The 21,899-nt window shown below is 36.2% G+C and overlaps 1 protein-coding gene across 8 annotated transcripts in view; it reads left to right on the top strand.

Annotated features, from left to right (window-relative positions):
* LOC124183687 overlaps positions 1-21,899 on the top strand; it is a 164,479-nt gene that overhangs the window by 33,279 nt on the left and 109,301 nt on the right. For 5 of the 8 annotated variants that reach the window (XM_046572491.1, XM_046572496.1, XM_046572492.1 and 2 more), the window contains exons 6-8: positions 1,021-1,023; positions 20,190-20,332; positions 20,644-20,987. In XM_046572491.1, coding sequence (XP_046428447.1) covers positions 1,021-1,023; positions 20,190-20,332; positions 20,644-20,987 — 490 coding nt within the window. The remainder of the gene's footprint in view (positions 1-1,020; positions 1,024-20,189; positions 20,333-20,643; positions 20,988-21,899) is intronic. The other 3 variants (XM_046572493.1, XM_046572497.1, XM_046572494.1) reach the window with 2 other exon arrangements.

The raw sequence follows: 21,899 nt of genomic DNA on the forward strand, positions 1-21,899 counted from the left end.
TTTTCTTTTTTTTTTTTCAAAGTTACACATTCCACAGTTGCACCTAAGGTGAAATAAATAACATGCGCTTATGTCCGTAACATGTGACCTTATCGTTGATATTTATTTTCCATCCGATTGACGTGGTAAAAAGTTTGTTTTTTACTTAAAAATTATTCAAAAACAACACAGATGATTTCTCTCGAATCACCACCATGCACGTGAACGCAGATTTTTTCTATCGATCCGTGCCTAATTATCACCGTGTAATATTCTGTGTAGAGTTTAGACTGTTCGCTGAAGCTGCGAGATTATAATTACTGTTTAATTAATCAACGTTACCACGGAAAATTCACCGAAGCGCACATAATGTGTATGTATATATATATATATATGTACATACGTTGTGACGGAGCAGAAAAAAAGTAAAGATCAATATTCAAAAAAGGGAAACTCATGCACTTTTTAAACAACTTTTCGGTAAACTAATCGATTTTTATTCCTGCAATTTTTCATCTATGTACGATCACAGTGTTGTTATTATTATTATTATTTTTATTTCACCTCGACTTGTCATTTTTCCACCCCGAACGTTTCGTCGTCGTAATAATGTGGATCGTATTACGCATCGAATTATATTATCACTTTAATATAAATTGCCATAGATTGTGTCTCTCATTTATATACCTTCACGTTCACCGGGATACACGAGTGAACATTATATTATGTTAAATATACCTACACTTGTATGTAATTGTTACCCAGTTCGACGGCCACCGCGGCACCGCTAGAATTATTATTATCATCGCGTTTGTCACATAATTGTCTCGCGTGTTATCTTTATTCGTCGCTGTAATGTAATTTTTATTTTTAAGGAAAATTTGAGCAAAGAATACAAAAGGAAAATAGCCGATTCTTCCTTTTTCTTTATCTTAAATATTCTCTTCGTAAAACGTCCAACGATATATGTATAATATTATTATATTTAACGAGTATTCTTTTTTACTTTTACAAACTTTCCAATTACACGGACATTTCCAGCTGGTACGTATAATTCGATACAAATACATCATTAGTTGATAACAGCCAAGTAATCGTTCGCTTTGAATGAAATTAATTCCTTTGAGACGAGAGGGACGAAAATAATATTTTTAGAAATTATGAGGCGACAGAAAAAACGTTGAATCTATATTTAACACATAATTGTCCTGGTTCAAGTTTCATGACAAGATGATATTCTATGGTTTTTTTATAGCTGATTACGAATTTGAAATCAGATTTTTTAAATTCAAGATGGCGACTCCAATACGACAGGCGAAAATTTCGATTCACAAACAGCAGCCCCAAAAACTTACAATTTATATATTATAAAACATGTAACTTTCTCGGAAACGAATTATTCCTTTAAATGTCTCGATTTTTTTCAATCAATTTGTTTCTAAAAATACTAATTCACATTATATCGCCCTAATTACTCTCGCGTATTGAAAAACCATTAGCATACCATCAGAACCGGTAAAAAAACCGCAAATAAATATGTTGAAACGTTCTCTGAATATATAAAAAATGGATACAAAATAGGTGGTAAGAATACTTACCACTATGAGTGAAGGGGTTAAGGAAAATTCCTTACGTTACATTCGTAATACATGTAGGAAGCTTCTTCAGCACGCGTGATAAGTACGACAAGTACACAAAACGTGGTCACTTCGTGGTATTAAAGTTTATTCGGCAAATATGTATTATACACGTGTACATTTATTTATAATATATACACAGGCATGTATGTATGTTATTATAATAAGGGTAAGGCAGATTACATTTCTGGGTCCACCGCTATTTACACACGCAGCTTGAAGTTCCTGCCTGCACATAAGCCACAAACCCTCCTTGTTGTCAGACGTAATGCGCGTATAGCAGATCTTCTATCATCTAACGCGTGTCCTTTGCAGTCTACGTAATCATAGGTATACGTATCGAATTGTTTCCGAAGATTTTCACCCAGGAATAAAAAAAAAAAAAAAAAAAAAATTCACAAGCCAAGAAAGAAAGGAAACAAAAAAAAATCCAAAACCGCGTCGAAGAATTTGATACAACGAAAGATGATGACGCAAAAAAAAAAAAAAAATAATTAAAAGACGCAAGCATAACCGAAGTGCAAAATAGTTTGAGATTTTGCTTTCTTTTCTCAAGCTTGATCCGGGAAGTGTTTCTTTTTTTTGTTTTTTTTTTTTTTTGTTTCTATCCAGTTCTTGCGACGGGACGTAAGCTTTGCTTGATAAAACTTACCGTTGAAATTAGAACGGTTTGTATAGGCGGTATAATAAAAGCGAGACTCGAGCTTGAGAGGAGAAAAGGGGTTTTTCAAGTTCTTTCGAGGGCCCTTAACGCGGAACCTCTTATATATAAAGCTTGGAAATTCTCGACGATTATTATAATATTATCATTCTAACAACCGTCGTACTGCAAATACACGCACGTAACTTGCATTGTTACGCTTATAACAAGCATTTGCGGAATGTATGTATCAAATAATATCGTATATGTAAGTACGTGGAAGTGAGCTTTGAAGTCTGCAGGGAATATCTATGATGATATCTTACTCGTAAATGAAATTCGGGTGTACGTATGTTATATTATATTTCTGCAGACAAGGGGCTCATCATATATTACACACGTCAAAGGGATAATAATTTATCCTGTTTCGAAAACTTTCTCAACGAGTCGAGTTATTTTCCGTACGCGTATAATGTACAAGGTTATTACGCGTCGAGTACATATATAAACTTGTAACCAAATTTTCACAACAAAAATCGGTAGCAGAAGCTGCGAGAGCTTGTCGAGCTTTGAAAAGCTTTCGTTATAACAATTTGCCTATTTGATGTTATTGCGTAACGTTACAAAGTGTAAACGAAATTTTAGGCAAAACAAAAAAAAAAAAAAATCATGAATATTTTACAAATTTTCATACAACACATCTATAGAAAATACTTTGAATTTTCGAAATTTGAATTGAAAAGAAAAAAAAAAAAAAAACACGGTCCTGCTTTGCCACCGTCGATTAAGTGCCGAATTTTTCAAAATGATCCCAAATTACAACGTGTGATAAATACGTTAAAAAAAAAATGTATCTGGAATAGGTACAGAAAAATTTATACTCATTTAAATATCCAAGACCCCATCGATTCGCGTCGTTCGGTCGAATATATTGTGCTTGCTTTTCCCTTGTTTTTTTTTTTTTTGCCATTTTCTTTTTCTTTTTTTTTTCCTTCCCTTTGGCTTTTCGCCCGTGAACCGTTCAGCGGTTCCCGACATATAATCCACTTCGGAAACGATCAATCCATAGGGAAACAGGGGGACACTCGAGGTCCTTGGAATATTCTCAAAGGATATCCCTCCCTAACCTGTCGCTGATCTCGAGCCATATGGAATTCGAAAAGATTGATGTACCGAAACCTGGATGCAACGGTTTGCCGAATAAATACCAACGTGAAGGGAAATGAAATTAAAAAAATAAAAATAAAAACTGAGTCACGCAATTAATTCACTTACGCACGACGATGAATGTCGCGACAAATCTAGTCGACGACGAATCTCCCGCATTTTCTTTTCTTTTCGCGTGTAAGAAACGATGCGTCGTTCATTTTTCTTGAAACTTTGTCAGAAACGGACGTACGAATGAATTTTTCTCACGTTACGTAATACAACTCGACTGTCTTATATGTATACTTGGATAGTTAATAAATTTAGGATATCAGATTCGCCGAGCGAATTTCACCCTCAGCTGTATGCTTTATAGCACTGCGTCGTATAGCGCAGAGACCTAGTATATTTAATCAAATATTAGACCCCCTCGGGGTTCGACTTTACGCTTTATCCATCACTCGGGGTTCTTGTATCCTTATATACGATTGAACCGAAATTCCTGGATTTTTTTTAAACTCTCGATTCATTCGGCATTCCGCTCTCGTAACGACAAATTTGACAGGGTTTGATTTGATATTCGTTACGTATCGTATGCCAAGAAGACGACGTGGTCAGTTTTACCTGTGAACGTTATGTTTTTTGCGTAAGGTTCTTATGACAGGCAACTTATTCGACCGTAACAAAAAGAAAAAAAAAAAAAAAATTGATGAAATATTTCGTTCAGGGTACGAATGAATTTTTCTTCTTTTTTTCTTCTTATCATCGTTATTCAATCGAATGTACACATCTTTCTTCCGCACAAGTTGATCCTGATATTCTTTTTTTTCATACTCCACTCGCGGTTAATAAATAAAATCGAATTCATATTCCCGGAGTACGTTATTCAACGCATAATTCGTACGTGTATTGAAACAAATCACGTGGATTAAATTTCACCGTACGAATTCGAACCCCATTTTTTACATATTTCCATCGAGAGCTTTCGAATTGAATGCCTGAGATAAAAATTTGCAAAAAGTAACAAAAAAAAAACAAAAAGTAAAAAACACGCACACACGTGCGTTGAATTTACGCACCGTTTGAACATGATTATTCGGTTTATGCATGACTTTTATATCAATCGCTTTTTTTTTTTTTGTCATTTGCATTCAACATTTCAACGGTTCGTGCGTTGCGAAAAATGCGTATCTGTACAAAATCGCGAAGCTCTGGCGAGTCGTTCGTCTCTATACGGTAAACGGATATCGAGGGAATGCGATTATTGTTATACACGTGCGTATATTCCGCAGGTACAAAAGTGCAGACTGGACGGAAACAGAGTCGGAGGAAAAAAAGGGCAGAGAAGAAAAATGTCGGCGTTGCAAAGTGAATTTTGCAGTCGTTGGTCGCTGTTCTGTTTTTTTTTTTTTTGTTTTTCTTTCCACTCTCCACTGAAAACAAACTTGCGGATAATTATACAAAAAAAAAAAACAAAAAAATACGTAGCAAGGGAATTAACTCGGTTGAAAGCAGAAAAGAATAGGAAAATAGAAGAGGCAACAAAGCTTAAATCTTTAAGTATGCATATAACTAGTATATATGTATGACTATTATACATACCTAATGTCGATCCGTTAATTTATAAATATTATCCACCGATTTTTCGAACGAAATCTCAACGCCGCTAACTCGAATCGACAAACGAAGCTCGAATCTCTTGTCATTCGTTTTATTCGTTCCTCGAATATAAGCGGCTTACGTATCTTCCATTTGTCGCAGATATTCAACCGTAGAGCAAATTCGTAGTGTCATATTTTTTACATGCAGTTGGTAAAAACAAAAAAAAAAAAAAAAGGAAAACATGTTTTACCGAGTAGCACGTTTTTTAGACAGTAGGTTTAATTTTTACTGCTTCTTAAAAACACGAAAACCCAATTTCCGAATAAACAGACCCAATCGATTGGCTTGGATTTTTTTTTTCGTGAATTCTTTATCAAGCAATGAAAATTTCGACACCAAGATGGAACTGGGCAAGCTTTTGGTTCAGAACAAATTATCGAATAGTGAGAATAAACAAATCAAATATAAATTTGTATTTAATTTGATACGATTTTATAATTCGATATACGTACGCAGGGTGAATGAGAACGCTGAACACATTTTTTAAAAATATAATTTTTTTATTTTTTCATTTGTCACCATTATTACCATTGATTCCCTATTTATTTTTTATTCTTACTTTTACTCATCTTCACTTACGTTCGTAGCATTTCTTTTTTTTTCTTTATTTTGATCGGAAAACATGAAGGAAAAATGAAGAAAATTTTTGCAATTTTGCAAGTATCTGTAACGTATCTGGTGTTGGTGAGAAACAAACACACACACACACACACATATAACACAAGGGTCGGAAGTTTTCCCGCGTGAAAAATGTAGCCGTGAAACTCTTCAATCGTGCGAAACACTTAGCGAGGTGGTAAAATAAATTAACCGTCTATTTGCGAGACACTTAACGTTTTCGCTACATTCGCCATCTTCCTCGCCCCTCCTCCTCCTCCTTCTCCCGAAGCTTTTTCCCTCTCGTTCCCATTCTCTGAAACGTTCCGTGCCAAGTCACGCTTCTTTATATTTTATCCCGATTTTTATCTTCTTACGTGACTAATTTCCCTCTTCTAACACAATATTTATAACCGTATGCTATTTCTGAGGTTTTACAGACCTTGAAAAAAATCATAAGTTATGGGGATAACTTGGGGGTTTCACGCTACGAGTGGCCTCTTGGGTTTGCCGTTTCACGTTCTAGACATCGACCAGATGATCGACTCTTGAGGTCCTTCGAGAGTCAATTCGACTAGCGATGCGGAACTCGTGGGAACGTGTGATGGTCGTGAGAAAATAATACATCGTCAACCCCTTCAGGGAAGGGTTACTTAAACTTATTTTAGTCGCTTTTTTGTCACTATCATGCGAGAAGTGTCTTTATTCGACTACATATCTCGATGATCTGGATTTTTTTTCATTGCCCAGATCTTCTTTATCAGGGAGGAGCGCAAATGCGAAAATTTTTTAACTATTCAATTACTCGGTGTTGAAAAGTTGCGGGCACGCGTTTGAGTACAGAAAATTCTGTTCCGCACCCCAAAAATTGAGATCTTCAATTCCATAAAAAGCTTTGAAGATTCGGATTTCTCGATCAATCAAAATTCTTGCTTCATCCTTACGCTAGATTCACGTATGATAATTTTATAATATTTTTTTTTCTTTTTTTTTTTTTTTATTTATATCAGCTCAGATAGCATCACATTTATTAGACTCGTATACAAGGAAACAATATTTATAAAATTTTGAAATTTTCAAGGTTTCTTTTCCTATCATTATAAGCAACAACTCTGCCACGTTTTAAATCGTTCTTTCAATTTATACCAATGTGATCAAAAAAGAAATAACTTGTTATAAAAACTACATGCATTTTACAGTTAAAATTTTCGAACCTTATTGGAACGTGTTCCGGTTGACGTAAATGCTTGAAACTTTACACAGAATTTTCATTTTTTTTTTCTTTTTTTTTCCGAATGATTTCTACCGACCCGAGGGGCGTCCGAATGAAAATTTTTCCAACCCCCAAATAAGCATTATTGCATATGACGTCATCGACGCCGAATCGCCCGTTTCATCCTTTAATATTCTTGGCTTTTGGTGTATAATACACCTTACGTACAAAAGCGTATTTGACGTCACGTTTCTAATGCTTGAACAACTGTTAAAATATCCTCGAATAAACTCGAGCCCCGCTTCATCCTTCGTTCCATGCGTACTAATCCGGCTTGTTTAACCGCATCCGTTCGCCATGCCTGGATCTACCATATACTTTACTATATACGTTCATATTTCGGTAAGTTTATACATATCGTCATGTTTTCTTTACCCATTCGGAATACAAAACGTTTCGGGAAGCTTGCGCGAGACGGTCGAAAATATAGGGAAAACTTTTGCGGTCGATCGTGCGTATTTGATTTGAGATTATACATTTATGCAAGAAATTTAAGGATTCATTCTGACACGTTACGTATTGGCACGTTTTTATTATTTTCTTTATCACTTTGTTCAAATTTTTTTACCTTATACCGTGTAATGTGAATTTGAGGAATGAAAAAATTGTCACCGCGTTTCACTTGCGCGTTTCGTCCCGCGACGCAGAACTTGCATTTTGTAATTTTTTGGGAATAGTACATATATCTATGAGGAAGGAAAACGAGAATAATTCAAAGGGAATAAAAAGAAATGAAAAATGTTTAATTAACTCAAACCATCCATCCCCCCTACCAAAGTTAATTAAAGTTGCAATTAATTAGTGAAGTGAGGCAAGCCGCGTTTCGTGTCCGTCATGAATATACATTCCCACACATATACACAACGTATAAGGTATCACTTGAAACTTGAACCTTATATGAATATATATCGTTCAATTTATAAAACAGAAAGGAAAAAGAATTGTTTGAAACCAAATAATATATGTGTATATATGTATAATTGAGGATGGTCCTTATTTACGGTGTGGACGAATTTTTTCCACCTCACCCCTTAAATCAACTTTAAATAATTCAAAAAAATTGCATAATTTTTTCAGATTCTTACCTCAACTCTTAAGACAGTTCCCGTTTTGTGGTCGAAGTTTCTTATGGAAATAACGTGAGAAATTTTTTTTTTTTTACTTATCGGCATACATTTTATTGTAAAAGTAATAATGTTTCAAAAAATCTGTTACCGCAAGGTTTTAGTGGGCATTAGTGCAACTATCTGAAAAAAAATTCACATCATCGTTCCAGCCGATCTATACGAATTACAAATTCCCGAAATCAGATTTGTTTTTTTTTGTTTTCTTTTTATTTAGAGGAAACGCAATTCGTCTAGATTGCCTGGCAATTTTTGTGCCTGAAAGTGATTCGTCGGAACAAACGCATTTTTGATTTTCGCGACCCCTAAATATGAACATATTTTAATAAAACCTCTTAAAATCGTTCTTATTTTATGTCTTCTATAACATATTGAGTTTGAATTAGACAACTCGGTTTTCCTGACACAGTCTGATTCACACATATATATATATATATATATATACTCGTCGAATAGCGGATCTCTTTGCAAAATGAAGTTGTAATTTTATTATATAATTATTCGTCAATCTCAATTCTTGTTTAATAATATATCCCAATTTATTTATTTGGATTATCATGAATTTTCTGTATTTTTGAAACTCCGATTTTATTGTAACTTATACCTTTACAATGTCAAGTGTTGTGTGTATGTACATGTATGTCCTTCTCTCTCCCTCTCCCTCTCTCTCTCTCTCTCTCTCTCTCCCCCCCTCGCATTATACGAGGATAGCAACGGATTCTCGAGCCAAGAACGCCCGCGATAACTTGATATAGTCATGGTTTAATTGGAATTAGTTATTACTCGCCTGATTCACTTTCCTAACTAAATCAACGAGCCAGTAACTCGTCCCCAACCTCCGACCTCTCCCACCTTCTCATTCTCCTCCTCATTCCTTCCCCCCTCATCGCCGTTATTCGCAATTTCTATATTATCTCAATTCCAAGGCAATGCCATCGTTGTTAGCACGCCTATTATTGTTATTATTATTATTATTATCATTATCATTATATAGTACCATTGTCGAAGTATAATTCAGCCTCTCAATATTCGATCCAGTATCCAATCCAATATTCTTGCTCATCCGCGTATTGTTGCCTGTTGATTTGATTGGCCTGGGTGGAAATTGCCAGATGATAGGGAACTAAGCCAACTATGATTATTCTATACAATTGCTGATAGTATACGTATAATACGAATTTAATCGCGTAATTTCCTGCAATTTGCAGAAATTTCGTGGGTATAAATTTTCACGAGATATCCACAATCCGTCGGTCTTCTTATATTTATTCAATTATATAAACTTGTCAATTCTTTTTTCTCATCCCTTTATCGTCATCGCCTTCATTAAGAAAAAAAAAAAAAAAAAAAAAACGGATCGTTCAAGTCGTATATTTCAATACCAGACTGCATATAATAATTTTCACTTTCCTAGAAATAAAATCTATACAGTTCCTATTGTGTCACGAAAGGAAAGATGGACCGATAAAAAAAAATTTGAACAGAATACGGTAACGCGAATTTTTGGCCAACGTATGTATGCCGAACGTATTATACAGGATTTATTCACTTCGATACAGACTTATATGTAACGTAATGTATACACAGGTGGTATAATTTTAGATATGAAATTTTCTTTTTCATTACTTTTTATTATCGTTGACGAAAATATTTATAGAATTATTCGTGGCTTGTTCATAACAATGCTTTAATTGTTTGTATAAGTATTTTAGGATATATTTTAACGTGACGATTCGGTGCCTCAAAATTTTGATTCACGTTGCTGTCTGCGTTTCAATCCATGAAACATAAAAAATAAAATTAAAATAAAATTAAAATAAAATTAAAACAAGCAAAACGTTTAAATCCAAATAAAAATGTAGCGTGCATTCATCCCACAGAATCGACTGTGTTGTGCAAACAAACGTGTGTTTGGTCATCGTTTACCCTCCCTGGCGTTAAAAACATCAGCGGCAATATATGTCGTGTGGTCGCATTTCTCTTCTTTTGCTTTTAATTCCGTGTTTCATTCACATTTCCAACAGTCAAATCGAGTTAAAGTTTCGATTTGTGATTTTCGTAAAAGTTGGAAGACCAGGCATTCTTAAAAGCATCCCGAACTAGGGTTTCCAATTTCTGTAATGACGATATGTAATCCATGAATTCTGCTTAATTTCTTGGAGAAAGTTTCTTTCCTCGTCCTTTTGTTCGCAGTGTGTCGGTCTATACAGCGCTGTATAAGTCATTTCCTCGCCAAAATGACTTTTGCAATATCGGTAGTTCCAGAAGTCGTTCGCCTCGCCCTTGGCTGTTTGTTCTTTTTCCTCCATTTCCTCTTGCATATTGTCTTATATGAGAAAGAGAGAGCGAGAGAGCGAGAGAGAGAGAGAGAGACGTACGTGTATAAGGAGAGATTTATCGAGGCACCCTTCTGAGATATCGAGTTGAATTTGGATGGGATTGATGAAGGTGATCGTGTTCGCGCGCTATGAGGTACTTTGGGAAAACTTTTATCAATTTTTCACAGCAGTATAGTCGTAAACGGTGAGGTGAATTTATGGTTGAAAAGAGAGAAGTTCTAAGAGACGAAAGAAAGGAAAAACGAAAACGAAAAAGAAAAAGTAAAAAGACAGATAAACGCATAGACCGAAAATTCGACTCGATTAGATTATCGCAACTGTTGAATACCTTACGATTCTACGAATTCAAAAAAGCACTCCTAAATTTTTTCATATTTTTCCCTTCCACCGTTAATTTTCTGTGATTGTTCAAATCCATCTAAAGATTAATCTTTTTTAAAAATCTCAAAAAATTCTCAAAAATCTTATTTTTCATCCCGATCATATATATATACCTGACACATGGGTATTTACCTATCTATTTCTACGTGTGGAGCTTTAAGTACGTGGCATGTTATATCAAATATCCACAAATTCGGAAGTTCAAGTCAAAATGACGTGGAGTGTGGGTGTGTGCACCTATGCGTGGGCGAACCAGAGGGCAAACGAGTCTCACCGGATATTGACGAAATCTCATCTCTTGCCTCATTTCCCATGCCCTCCCATTATGTATTCGGGTCGCTTCATCTCAACTTAACTCGTAGTACCTTCAGGCCTCGATCGCTCACGATTTTTCAATATTTTTTGTTTCTTTCGATTTATTTTCTCGGTGCTGCAATTTCTTCAATTTTTTTTTACGGCTTTTCTTATTAGTTCGAAAAAAAATTGTGGAAACGAAAAACAGAAACAATAAGGAACCACGCGATTTTAATGAACCGCTTTTTATGTACCGTTCATTAAAAATTTTCAAGTCAAAATTGCTATTTTTTTCAACTAATCGCTGTTGAATGAGGATCTTTCCTAAAATCGTAGGTAGAGGCTGCTTTAAAGTGACATAAAAATGTAGTTGAGTATTGAGTATTGAGTACTTTGATCACGCGGCGTTTATTTGATTTCGATTTTGTTTGGTTTCAATTTTTTTTATTATTTTTTTTACTGCTGTAACTACAATATGACAAAAGATTGTTTTTTCAATGTTGACAAGTTTTCTGGGATGAAATTTCCTCGACAGTCGATTGGCGATGTTGAGATAAAAAAAGAAAAAAAAAGATTCGGGATTTGAAAAGGGAAGGTATAATTTTGGTAGCAATTTCAGGGTGCAATCATGAGCCGAACGATAATATGTATCTATATTACGGTTTTGCGGAAAAAAACAATTTGCGAAATTCCACCATGGCATATCTTATGAAGTTTGTTCAGATTGAACGAAAGATTCTGTCAAAATATGAGCGTTCTACGTTACGCGGAAAATTTCACTCACAGTCGATTTTTCACCTTTCGTACATTGTTTAAAATTTATGAAGTATCGTGAGTAAAATTTTTTTTATTACTCACATCAATCATAATATCAATTTACGTCACAAAGAAGAGCCACACTTGTATAATATCAAGTTACATTGTTAATTGAATTCAATCTCATAAAATATTTGTAATTTAACATGAACTTTTAACTCAGGGGAATAAGATTCTCGAACGATGTATCGTTGAGTTATGGATCGTGATCTTTGGATTGAATATAAACGTCACGAAAGAAATAATAATCGAAGTGTCAAAACGTGTTTCTTGATAAATTCAAAAAAAAAAAAACAAAATGTGACAAAAAGTGAATAATCACACGAGCCCGAGCTTCCACGTAACGTGGAACGATCACTTTTCACAGAATCATTCTTTCAGCCCGAACAAACTCTTTGGGGTGTTCCACGGTGTCCATACATAACAAATCAGCGAACTACGGAAATAGAACGAATATATCGAAAGCTCGTTGAATATTTCAAATCGGTTTTCCGGGTGGCTTGCATCGTTTACAAATGTAACCATGCAGCCGGGACGTTTGTATAACTCTCCGCGCGTCATTCATCGATCCAAAAATACGTTGCGCATTGTCACGAAGAGGTCGAAACTACGACGACGACGCCGGTAGCGTAGTCGGTGGTCTCTAAGGCTGTCGCGAAAGAGAGAGAGAGAGAGAGAGAGAGAGGGAGGGAGAGAAGCAAAAACTGTTGATTATCGATTCGCGAGCTTGCGCTCATTCCCGCTCTGAATAATACACAAGGGGGACAGCTTGCAGGCTTGCGAACGCTTTTACAGCCATCATAAGGACAGACAAACACTCGGACACTCCGGAAGGCTTTGCACAACTGACCCCGTTAGTTTTTCAATTTTTTACCCATCGCTCTGACTTCAACGTCTATAATCGCGCCGCTGCTCTTTGGCTGTTGCATTATTAAACCACCATTATTTTACCGAGGCACTTGTGCAGCGGTGCACTTTCCACACTCCGAGTCTTCACTCTCGATACGTTATTTTTATACTCTCTTCGCAACTTCGGGGAAAAAAAGTCTCTGTTTTTTTTTTTCGTTCGTATTTCCAAACTTCGATCGTTGTCATGTCGACGAAATAAAGTAGGATAAATTTCATCCGTCGCGAAGCTTTTGTTTTTCTGAATTATTCTCACAGTGGATGCGAAAAGTCAAAGACGGATATTTCATAATCCACGTATAAACAGTCGCTAATTACCTAAGCACGATAATTAAATCATACAATGTACAAATAAAAATCGAAACTAGCTGTGTACGATTTTTGTGATCGAGGTATGTTTTCCACCGAGTTCGTTGCCACCAATTATGATAATTGATATTTTCCTTGATACCGTCTCTGCGTGGACAGGTGAAATAATTCAATCGATTGACTCGCCGACCGCTTGCTGAGGAAGCTTATATTCTTTGTCTATAACATCACGTTCATATATGATTAATAACTCGATGAAAGGGCGCATGCTGCGTAGGAATTAAGGACGTCGGTGATCTAATTGATGGATTCGCGGAGTGATTAATCTTGTTCAAGATATTGTTCTCACCACATTGTAGCCTAGCCATGTATTTAATGTACGCCAAATTGTTAACTTTCCGGCGTTTGGCTCTGACGCGTATATCGTATAGTTTATCAGGCCCTTGAATACGCGCTGATTTACCCCGAGCAAAATTCAAGTACATTATGCATGTATTACATCTACAATCTAGGGTCGTATTGACGAGCTGAGAGTAAAAAAAAAAAAAAAAAAAAAATAAATAAATAAATCACAAGTAATGTAAAGGGGGAAAAAAATCGAGAAAATTTTCCACGTACTTAATTTTTTCTGTAATATTGGGAAATTTTTCTTCTTTTTTTTTTTTTTTGATCTGGGTTTTTTGCTCGGTTTCGAAGCAAAATTATAAAATTCTTTGAATATTTTTCTCATGCCTTGGGAAAATTTTCGGACCGCGTTTCTTTTATGTATACCTCAGGCTTTTAAAACGTGTACACCTACTTTAAACTTGTGAAATTAGGTTCAGGGCAAAGGAGGGAGGAAAACTTCCAACGGGGAATAATTTCTTGAACCTTAAATTAGGGAATCAAGATCGGAAATAAAATAAATTAGTTACACGAAACTCGTTCTTATCTCGGCCTCCTCGTTCCAGAATTCTCGTTTACAAGTTTCATTTTATTTCACGACATAAATTTTTTTTTTTTATTCTTTTGTTGTCTTTCTCCTTCTCTTCTCTTTTCTTTTCATTTTCTATCCTTTTTCAGCTTCACCCGCAGCGCAAATATGATGAAATTTCGTGCGCTGCTGCAAATGTGATTAATATACACGCATTCAAGAATTTACTCGCATATGTTTAACCTTAAAACAAAATTCACTCGCGTACAAATACATGGTATGTGTTAGAGGAATAAAATATTACACGTTACGTTTAACGGAAAAGCTCTGCCTCTTACTTTAATATGTCACGTACTTTCGGAAAATTTGTGTGTGTAACAACTCGTGCAACTCCGCGACTTCTACCACGTTAAATATCGAGTTAACGAAGCGTTAGCAAGAGAAAAATAAAAAGAGCGAAAAAAACAAAGAGAAAACTGTCGTAACCGGATTACCGCACGAATTTGAAAAGCGTTCAGACTGAAATTAAACTCTCTAAAGCTTTGCGCTGAAGCTTTCGAGCCGCGCTGCGAGTTACAGATGAAACATTTTTCAACTCACCGTATTTATAAACTGCAGCGCTTTTTTTTCTTCTCAAATGACTTTATTCATTAATCTTCCGTACCTATTTTTTCTACAACCGAATCCACTCTGATCTACAATTTCAGAACTACTCGTCCTATCAGTTTGAAACTTTTTTTTTCAAGACGTTTCTCAAATATTGCAAAATCAATCGCCGTGGTTTAAATGCCTCCTCAGAAATATTGAATCATTGAAAAAAGATTCCTGCAAAATTGTAATTTTTATGAACATAGGTAAATTTAGGGAAAAAAATTTCGCGCAAATCTGAACGCCCAGATTTTCTACCTTATCGAAAACCTAATACTGCAATCCATGCAGTTGATTCTGAACTCTTGCCAGGTTTAAAAATCCCGTTCCGACTCCCCGGCCGATTTCGTAATCGACTCTCTTCGCGGCACTTTAAAAAGTACACCTGGTATAACAAGTGCGAAAAGTTGCGGTGTCTTTGCGGGGTTTGCAGGTCGCCGAGGGGGTGTCGAATGTTAACTTCAAAGTGACCGTCAGGTCCGTATAATAACAGGCGAAATTTTTGCGCCTGCGTCGAAACTCGCGACCGAAGTGTAACCAGAGCAGAGACGGTAGAAACTGAACGAACCAAAGCCGCCTGCAACCTTGCCGGGGGTAGGTTGTAGTAGGTATAAAGGTTCGTACAGAGACGCTCTTCGAAGCTAGTTTAACCTCCGGGGATGCTCCCTCATGTATATAAACTGAGCCGCATTTGCATAGACACCTACCTTTGTATTATGAAGGGAAGGACCGATGACTATCCTCTTCTCTTCTCTTCTCTTCTCTTCTCTTCTCTTCTCGTCTTTATATCTCTTGTTTGCAGTTTCTACCGCACGTTTTATACCATGGGTAAACTGCACTTTATATACCTGTGTAAGAATATAAGGTGACAATTTTGTCCGAGATACCGAAACGTTATTTTTTAGGGCTTAGAAAATCAGAGGCCGTTGATATAACGGATATCCGTTAACCCTTCTTTGACGCACTTACTTCTGACCAAGATTTTTACCCGGATTATTCTTTGGTCACCTGTCTTTAACACGATCCTTTGGTCGGACTTTAGGTTAAAAACTCACGGACATACTTTAAACTTTTCTCAATATGTCTGCAAAATTGTAATTTGGAAAATATAAAATCGAATTGTTTGAAAAAATTATTGACAATTTTCAATTACGGAAAAGTGAGCATTCAATGAAAAATTCGTCCCGGTCAAAATGACCCCGAGTGTCATCGAAGGGTTATCGTAAATTTCGAATGATCGAAGATTTGCATTTCTGCGATTACTCATATTTTTTAATAAACCTGAATTATCATTAAATTTTGATCATTGCTTCATTACGTCGTTAAGTATTAGTGTTACTTTTTTAACCTTAGAATTTTTTCAGCTGTGCTAATAAAATTCACTGCGTTTTGTCAATTTGCGAATTTATTTTCTCGCGGGAGTTCTTGTTTAACTCAATTAGGCGTACATAATAGTCCAAAAAAAAAATCGTTCCGATTTCTCCTAAAACATCATCTCGTTACATTTGTACCTGGTATAACCTTTTTTTTTTTTTCTTTTTTTCTTTTTTCTTTTGTTCCGAATACCGTTCATGCGTCTGCTATCTTATATTGTGGTGTATAAATGTGTACACAATTTATGAACTCGTAACCCATGATAAACGTACCCACTAAAATTTGGCGGGTGAAACATAAATCACAGGTGCGTAATGTATGCACGTGTATATATAACGCGTACCATTATCATATGTTGTTTGAACCCAACCTTAGGAAATTTATACGTGCCTCGAATTTATATATAGACTTACAGTGGGAGTTTCTAACAAGGATTTATTCGCTTAGTACGTTTTCGTTTTTCAACAAGAATTCCTAGAGAGGCGTGTTGGGTCGTGAAAAAAAAAACCATTACAGGGCGGTCCGTAAATTTTTGGGGAGTGTAAAATTTTTACGGACCCTTTAAAAATGGGGAGAAAATTTCTTACACAAGTATTTTCAAATTTCGATAAACCTACATAATCACCGTCCTCGCCAGTGTTCCGAACACGCGTATTCTCTTCAATGTCACGACAATTGTTATCGAAAAATACTCTCATCAGATATACTGATTACCTTCATCATGAGTCTGATTGCAGGGACAAAAAAAAAAAAAAAATCAGTTATAACTTACTTTTGCGATGGTTGATTAAAATAAAACCTAAGATATTAAAGTTCAAGTCTCGACTGCCCATTTTTATTTATTTAGCCTAAACTGTTATTACCGCAACGGACTATTTTATCAGAACGAATTCTATCAGCATTATACGTCATAAATTGCAACAAAATGTTTAAAAAAAAAAAAAAAAAACGGAAATATTCAAAATTTGACCTTTTTTTGAGCATATTACTGCAGGTCTACGACGTTTTAACGCTTTCTTCAAAGGATTAACACGTGACTAATTGTTCACTTTCCGCAAGCCGATGCCTGTTTCATCGTTGTGTTAAATTTTGCGTGTAATCGTCACACGCTTGCTCGCTTGAACGTGATAATGCAAAAATTTCGTTCACCCTTAACTCTCTTTTTAGTTCCCTTGATTTTTTGTCTCTGTCTCTCTCTCACTCTCTCTCTCTCTCTCTTCCTTTCTTTCTTTCTTTCTCTTGTACTCGTAATTGCTCGCGTATTTCGTTATATTCGTCAGGTCACAATTGCAATTCAGGTCATTTTCCTTCACTTTCGGTAACTCTTATTTTCATAATTCGTGCGAGTATGTCTTAAAAAAGTCGAGTTTCAAAAAAATGAAAACAGACGGGAAAAGTAATTCACGTATAGGTATAAAAATTTATCAAAAAAAGGAATAAAATTTTTTCACACGAGTAGAATCAGAATCCAATCTCAAATATATTCCTCACATATCTCGCCTGCCGCTATGTTTGCGATGATGTGCTAACAGCTCTCGTCCTTTTCGTCCTTATCCTGTTGATCCTCCCTCAAAGTCCCTCCTTTTGTAAGACTCTAGCGTGTTATAGAGAGAAGAGGAGAAACTGCATCTTGGAACGAATTTTTAGAGGGGAACGTCCCGGTAAAATATCAATAAATTCCAAAATAAAGACCATGCTAAGGTATACATGTAGAATTTCAAGTATTATACAATAAATACTCGTGTAAAAAATACTCGTATACAGACACATCCTATTTTAGGGGATGTTTTTGGCTTTACTGAATTATTTTAGGGGTAGGTAAGAATATACAAGTTTAGCCCTTGTTTCGAAAAAATTTACGCGGCCTCCGAAATGCGAAAAATTCGGCCTCATCTTACGGAGGCTCTTTGATCCTCAAATAGTAGTTACGAATATATTGATCCGCAGGATTCGCGAACAGTGAAAAGTTCTATGACTGCTCGCAAGCCGCACACGTGTAAATAAAGCAACTAAAGTAACGGAAACGTCGACAAAAGTCGAAGGAAAAACCTGGCTGAGCTTTTAGAGAGCCGCGCTATACTTGTCACTTATATAAATGCACGTACATGAATACAGGTTACGGGTGTCTGCGTGGGTGTAAACACGAATATATATCTTCCATTGAAAAATGGAAATCCCACGGAGCCGCCGCCGCTGCAGTACGTCATGCGCATTATACTCACTCCTATGTATGTGTGCGTACTTTTTTTTTTTTTTTTTGAGAGAGAGAGATTCCCTGAGGAATATGCCCGTACCGCGGCGGCCTGGAGACGTTTTTCCCTCTTCTTTTCTCTTTCTCGTATCATGCAGCTGATCCCGCTTCCATATCTCCCTCCTATTCCCTTTTACATTCTACTTTCCACCAGGTTTCGCGTTACGTGGACCCAACATTCCCCCCTCTCTGTAGGGTATATGCGTCCATGCACACGTACGCACGCACACACCTATGTACACACATACGTATACATACCTACATCGTTCTCCAAACTTCTACCTCATCTACATTTCAAACCTTTGTTTCAAGATCCTATTTTATTGCCGTACACTACGTTGGTTTGGTTATATTATATTGTATGTATATATATATATATGTATATATGGATACATGCATATGTAATATACCTCATGCCAAGCAGCTATTCGAGGGCTGTTCGGATTCAAATTTTATTCTTGTAACCGTGGTCTCGATTTCTGGAAACAGCTGCTCAACTGCAAATTATTGTATATGTAGGTATTACGTGGTATTTCATTGATATTGGTTATAATAGTGAGTTTATATTCCACTTCGTTCTTTCCTCTTTTTTTTTTTTTTTTTTTCTTCCAATCGGCACACTGGCAATGACGTATATTTTTGTCTTGGGGCGGGTTCGAAGTTTCGAAATCGCTTAATTTCTAATCATTTGGTGACGAAAGTTGAAGCAAAGAAGTCAAAGTTTGGAGAAACAACAGAGTTTCGAATGGTCGGAAAGCCGAGGGTTCAAAGTTCGAAATGCAGGATTTCGAAAATTCAAGTTACGATAGAGCAAAGTTCCGAAAAATAAAGTTTCGATGAAGTAAAATTTCGTAAATTAAAATATACTCACACAGCTCGGTTCAGTCATCGAGTAGGTGTTAAAAATGAGAAAAACCGAAAATCGGAATGACCGGGATTCCAACGTAAGAATTATCGAAAATCCACAGCAAAGAAAGATCAAAGTGGTGAAATTTCACCAAGAAATGAAAATCTTCGATCATTCGGAATTTCGATGTTTCAAATTTAAAAATTTTTCCAGACGAAAGAATCCAGATTTTATTTTCCAAATTTATTCATTCGCATTCCTAAATTCATGCGAAGCATGCAGAGTTTACGCTTTCGGGTCAACCTTTCCTATTCTTACTGCGGTTATACTTGGAAACAAGCCTCGTTTATTAGCGTGTAATCCCTTCGTCAACAAGATCGTTACGTTACGTAGGCAAGCTTTGAATGTACGAGATAACATCACCTCATCGGTATAATTTTAGTGGTCGATTGCGTTATACATACAAACCAGGGATTTTGCTGATATGTTTTGTGCTTACCACTGTAAGTTGGTTTTAACATTCACGAGAATATTTCTCCAAACTCATTTGACTGGAACGTGTTCTCTTCTCCGAATTTTCTATGATGTATATACTCATTATTATATACCACTGCGGTACATCAACGCTTTTTGAAATATATACATAATGAGAATAGTCAGGGGATTTCTATTATCCAGAAAAATGAGGGAAACGTGAGAGAAAAATGAGGGAATTATGATATCAATTCTTTTCAAACTTCGACTATGCTTTATATATTCAGCCAAGCTAACTTTCGAAAATGGTATTGTTCAATTTATAATTATTCATGTAAAACAAAGCAACGCCACGTGTTTTTGAATCTAAATTTACGCATTGAAGGTGCACAACTTCTGGAGCTTTTGGTCTTGAAAGAAATCCAACATTACTTAAGTTTTGTGGAAAATGATCATGGAATTGTGAATTTTTTATAGAAATTTTATTTGAACATGATTATCGCCACCCTGATGTAATAACTTTTATTGCGTAAAATAATTTTTTCCATGTAATAAACCTCATTTTCCATTGAATTACAGTGACGGTCGTCTAGTCGAGGGTGATCAAATATTGGCGATAGATGGACAACCCTTGGATTCCAACATCTCTCACGAGCAGGCGATTTCAATATTGCAAAAAGCCCGCGGGCTTGTTGAGCTAGTCGTTGCCAGAAGCGCCCAAGGTAAGTGAACACTTTTCCAAAAACACTGAATAATAATATTGCACGAATCGATTTACGGTACCTGCCGTCTGTTTTGTTCGTTCTGAAAATCGTCAAAAGCTTCTAATCGTTGATAAAAAGGTTCAAGTTCGAAAAGTTTCGAGGAATGCCCCATATATATATATATATATAGAAGGAAATTTTTGAACATGCGGATCGTTAAATTTCGTCGAGGAATTGAGACTTCCTCTTTACTTGGCGTGTTTTAAAAATCTTGACGAACATCCCGGGGGGCTGTTTGAGTATCCTGGAATATGTTGATTGCGTTAAAGAAGTTGGGAGCTCGTTGACGCCGGATGAGTTGTCCGGGGCTTCAAATTCGACGACAGCGACGGCAGGAGGAAATTCTGGTGTCGCCGCCGGTGCCGCAGGAGCTGGCAGTCAGACTCAATCCGAGAAGGAACCTCATTCCTGTGCAGGATCAGTATCCGTATCTACGGCAGTGTCCTCGATTGCTACCGGAACACCGCCCGCGACATCGAGCATCTCGAGCGTCAATCCAGCCACCCAAAACAACCCTCAACCATCCGCCCCTGCCGCTGCGACACCGGGTCTTGTCGTCGAACGGAGTCCTTCGGCGGTCAGTGACGCCTCGAGGACTGGCTCTGACATGGTGGTGAGTTTACTCACATTTCATTATATTTCTTGCATTTTTTTTTTTTTTTTTTCCCAGACTTTCTACACTCAATTTGTCACGAGATGGCGGATCGCGCAACTAGTGCGGAAAATAGGTGATTCCCGCACGGGTTTAGTCTCTTGACCGAGCGTGGCGTGGACGGCAAAAGAAACGATTGCCGTAGACACTTACACGCGTACTATTTTTCCTTACTGAGTGTGCAAAATTCGATTTTGCGTATCTAAATTAGTGCGTAAAATAGAACATTTCCGTACTAGTGGGGGAATCGAATCGATATATCTTTTCTTTCTGATCTAACTAGATACTTTGATTTCATTTTTGAACTAGTGTGAAAATGTACCTACTATTTTGCCCACTCGGTTAGGAAAAAGATGTGTTTTTTTTTTTGTTTTCAGACGAACTAAAAAAAATTTTCTTCCATTATATTATACAACGGCATGCAACTACTTTGATAAATTTTTTTTTTCTCCTCACTTCCGTTTTGTTTGCCAAAACAAAAGTGAAATTTACCGTAGGGACTTGGAACTATGATCCTCATTTTATTAACATATCCTTTAACGTGAAAAAAAAAAAATAAATAAAATATGGTACGGACAGAAATCTTGAGCCCTATATCTTGTGAAAAATCAAGTATCCGGAACATTTTTAACATTCCGTGATTTCGTACTATAAAATGGCAGCTCCGTAAGTTTTCCAAAAATTGATCAGTCTTCGGAAGTCGGACGAATCTTCGTGAGATTTGATGTATAAATAGTTTTGCTCTCAATCTACACGGTTTTGTAAATTGTTATTTTTTTTTTTTCCATTCCAAGTCTCAAGATTTCTTATCGACAATTGTAGCGGTTTCACGAAAGCTTTGAAACCTCTATTATTTTTAGAATTTCATAAAGA

The sequence above is a fragment of the Neodiprion fabricii genome, chromosome 5, assembly GCF_021155785.1.
Source record: "Neodiprion fabricii isolate iyNeoFabr1 chromosome 5, iyNeoFabr1.1, whole genome shotgun sequence".
NCBI classification, from domain to species: Eukaryota; Metazoa; Arthropoda; class Insecta; order Hymenoptera; family Diprionidae; genus Neodiprion; species Neodiprion fabricii.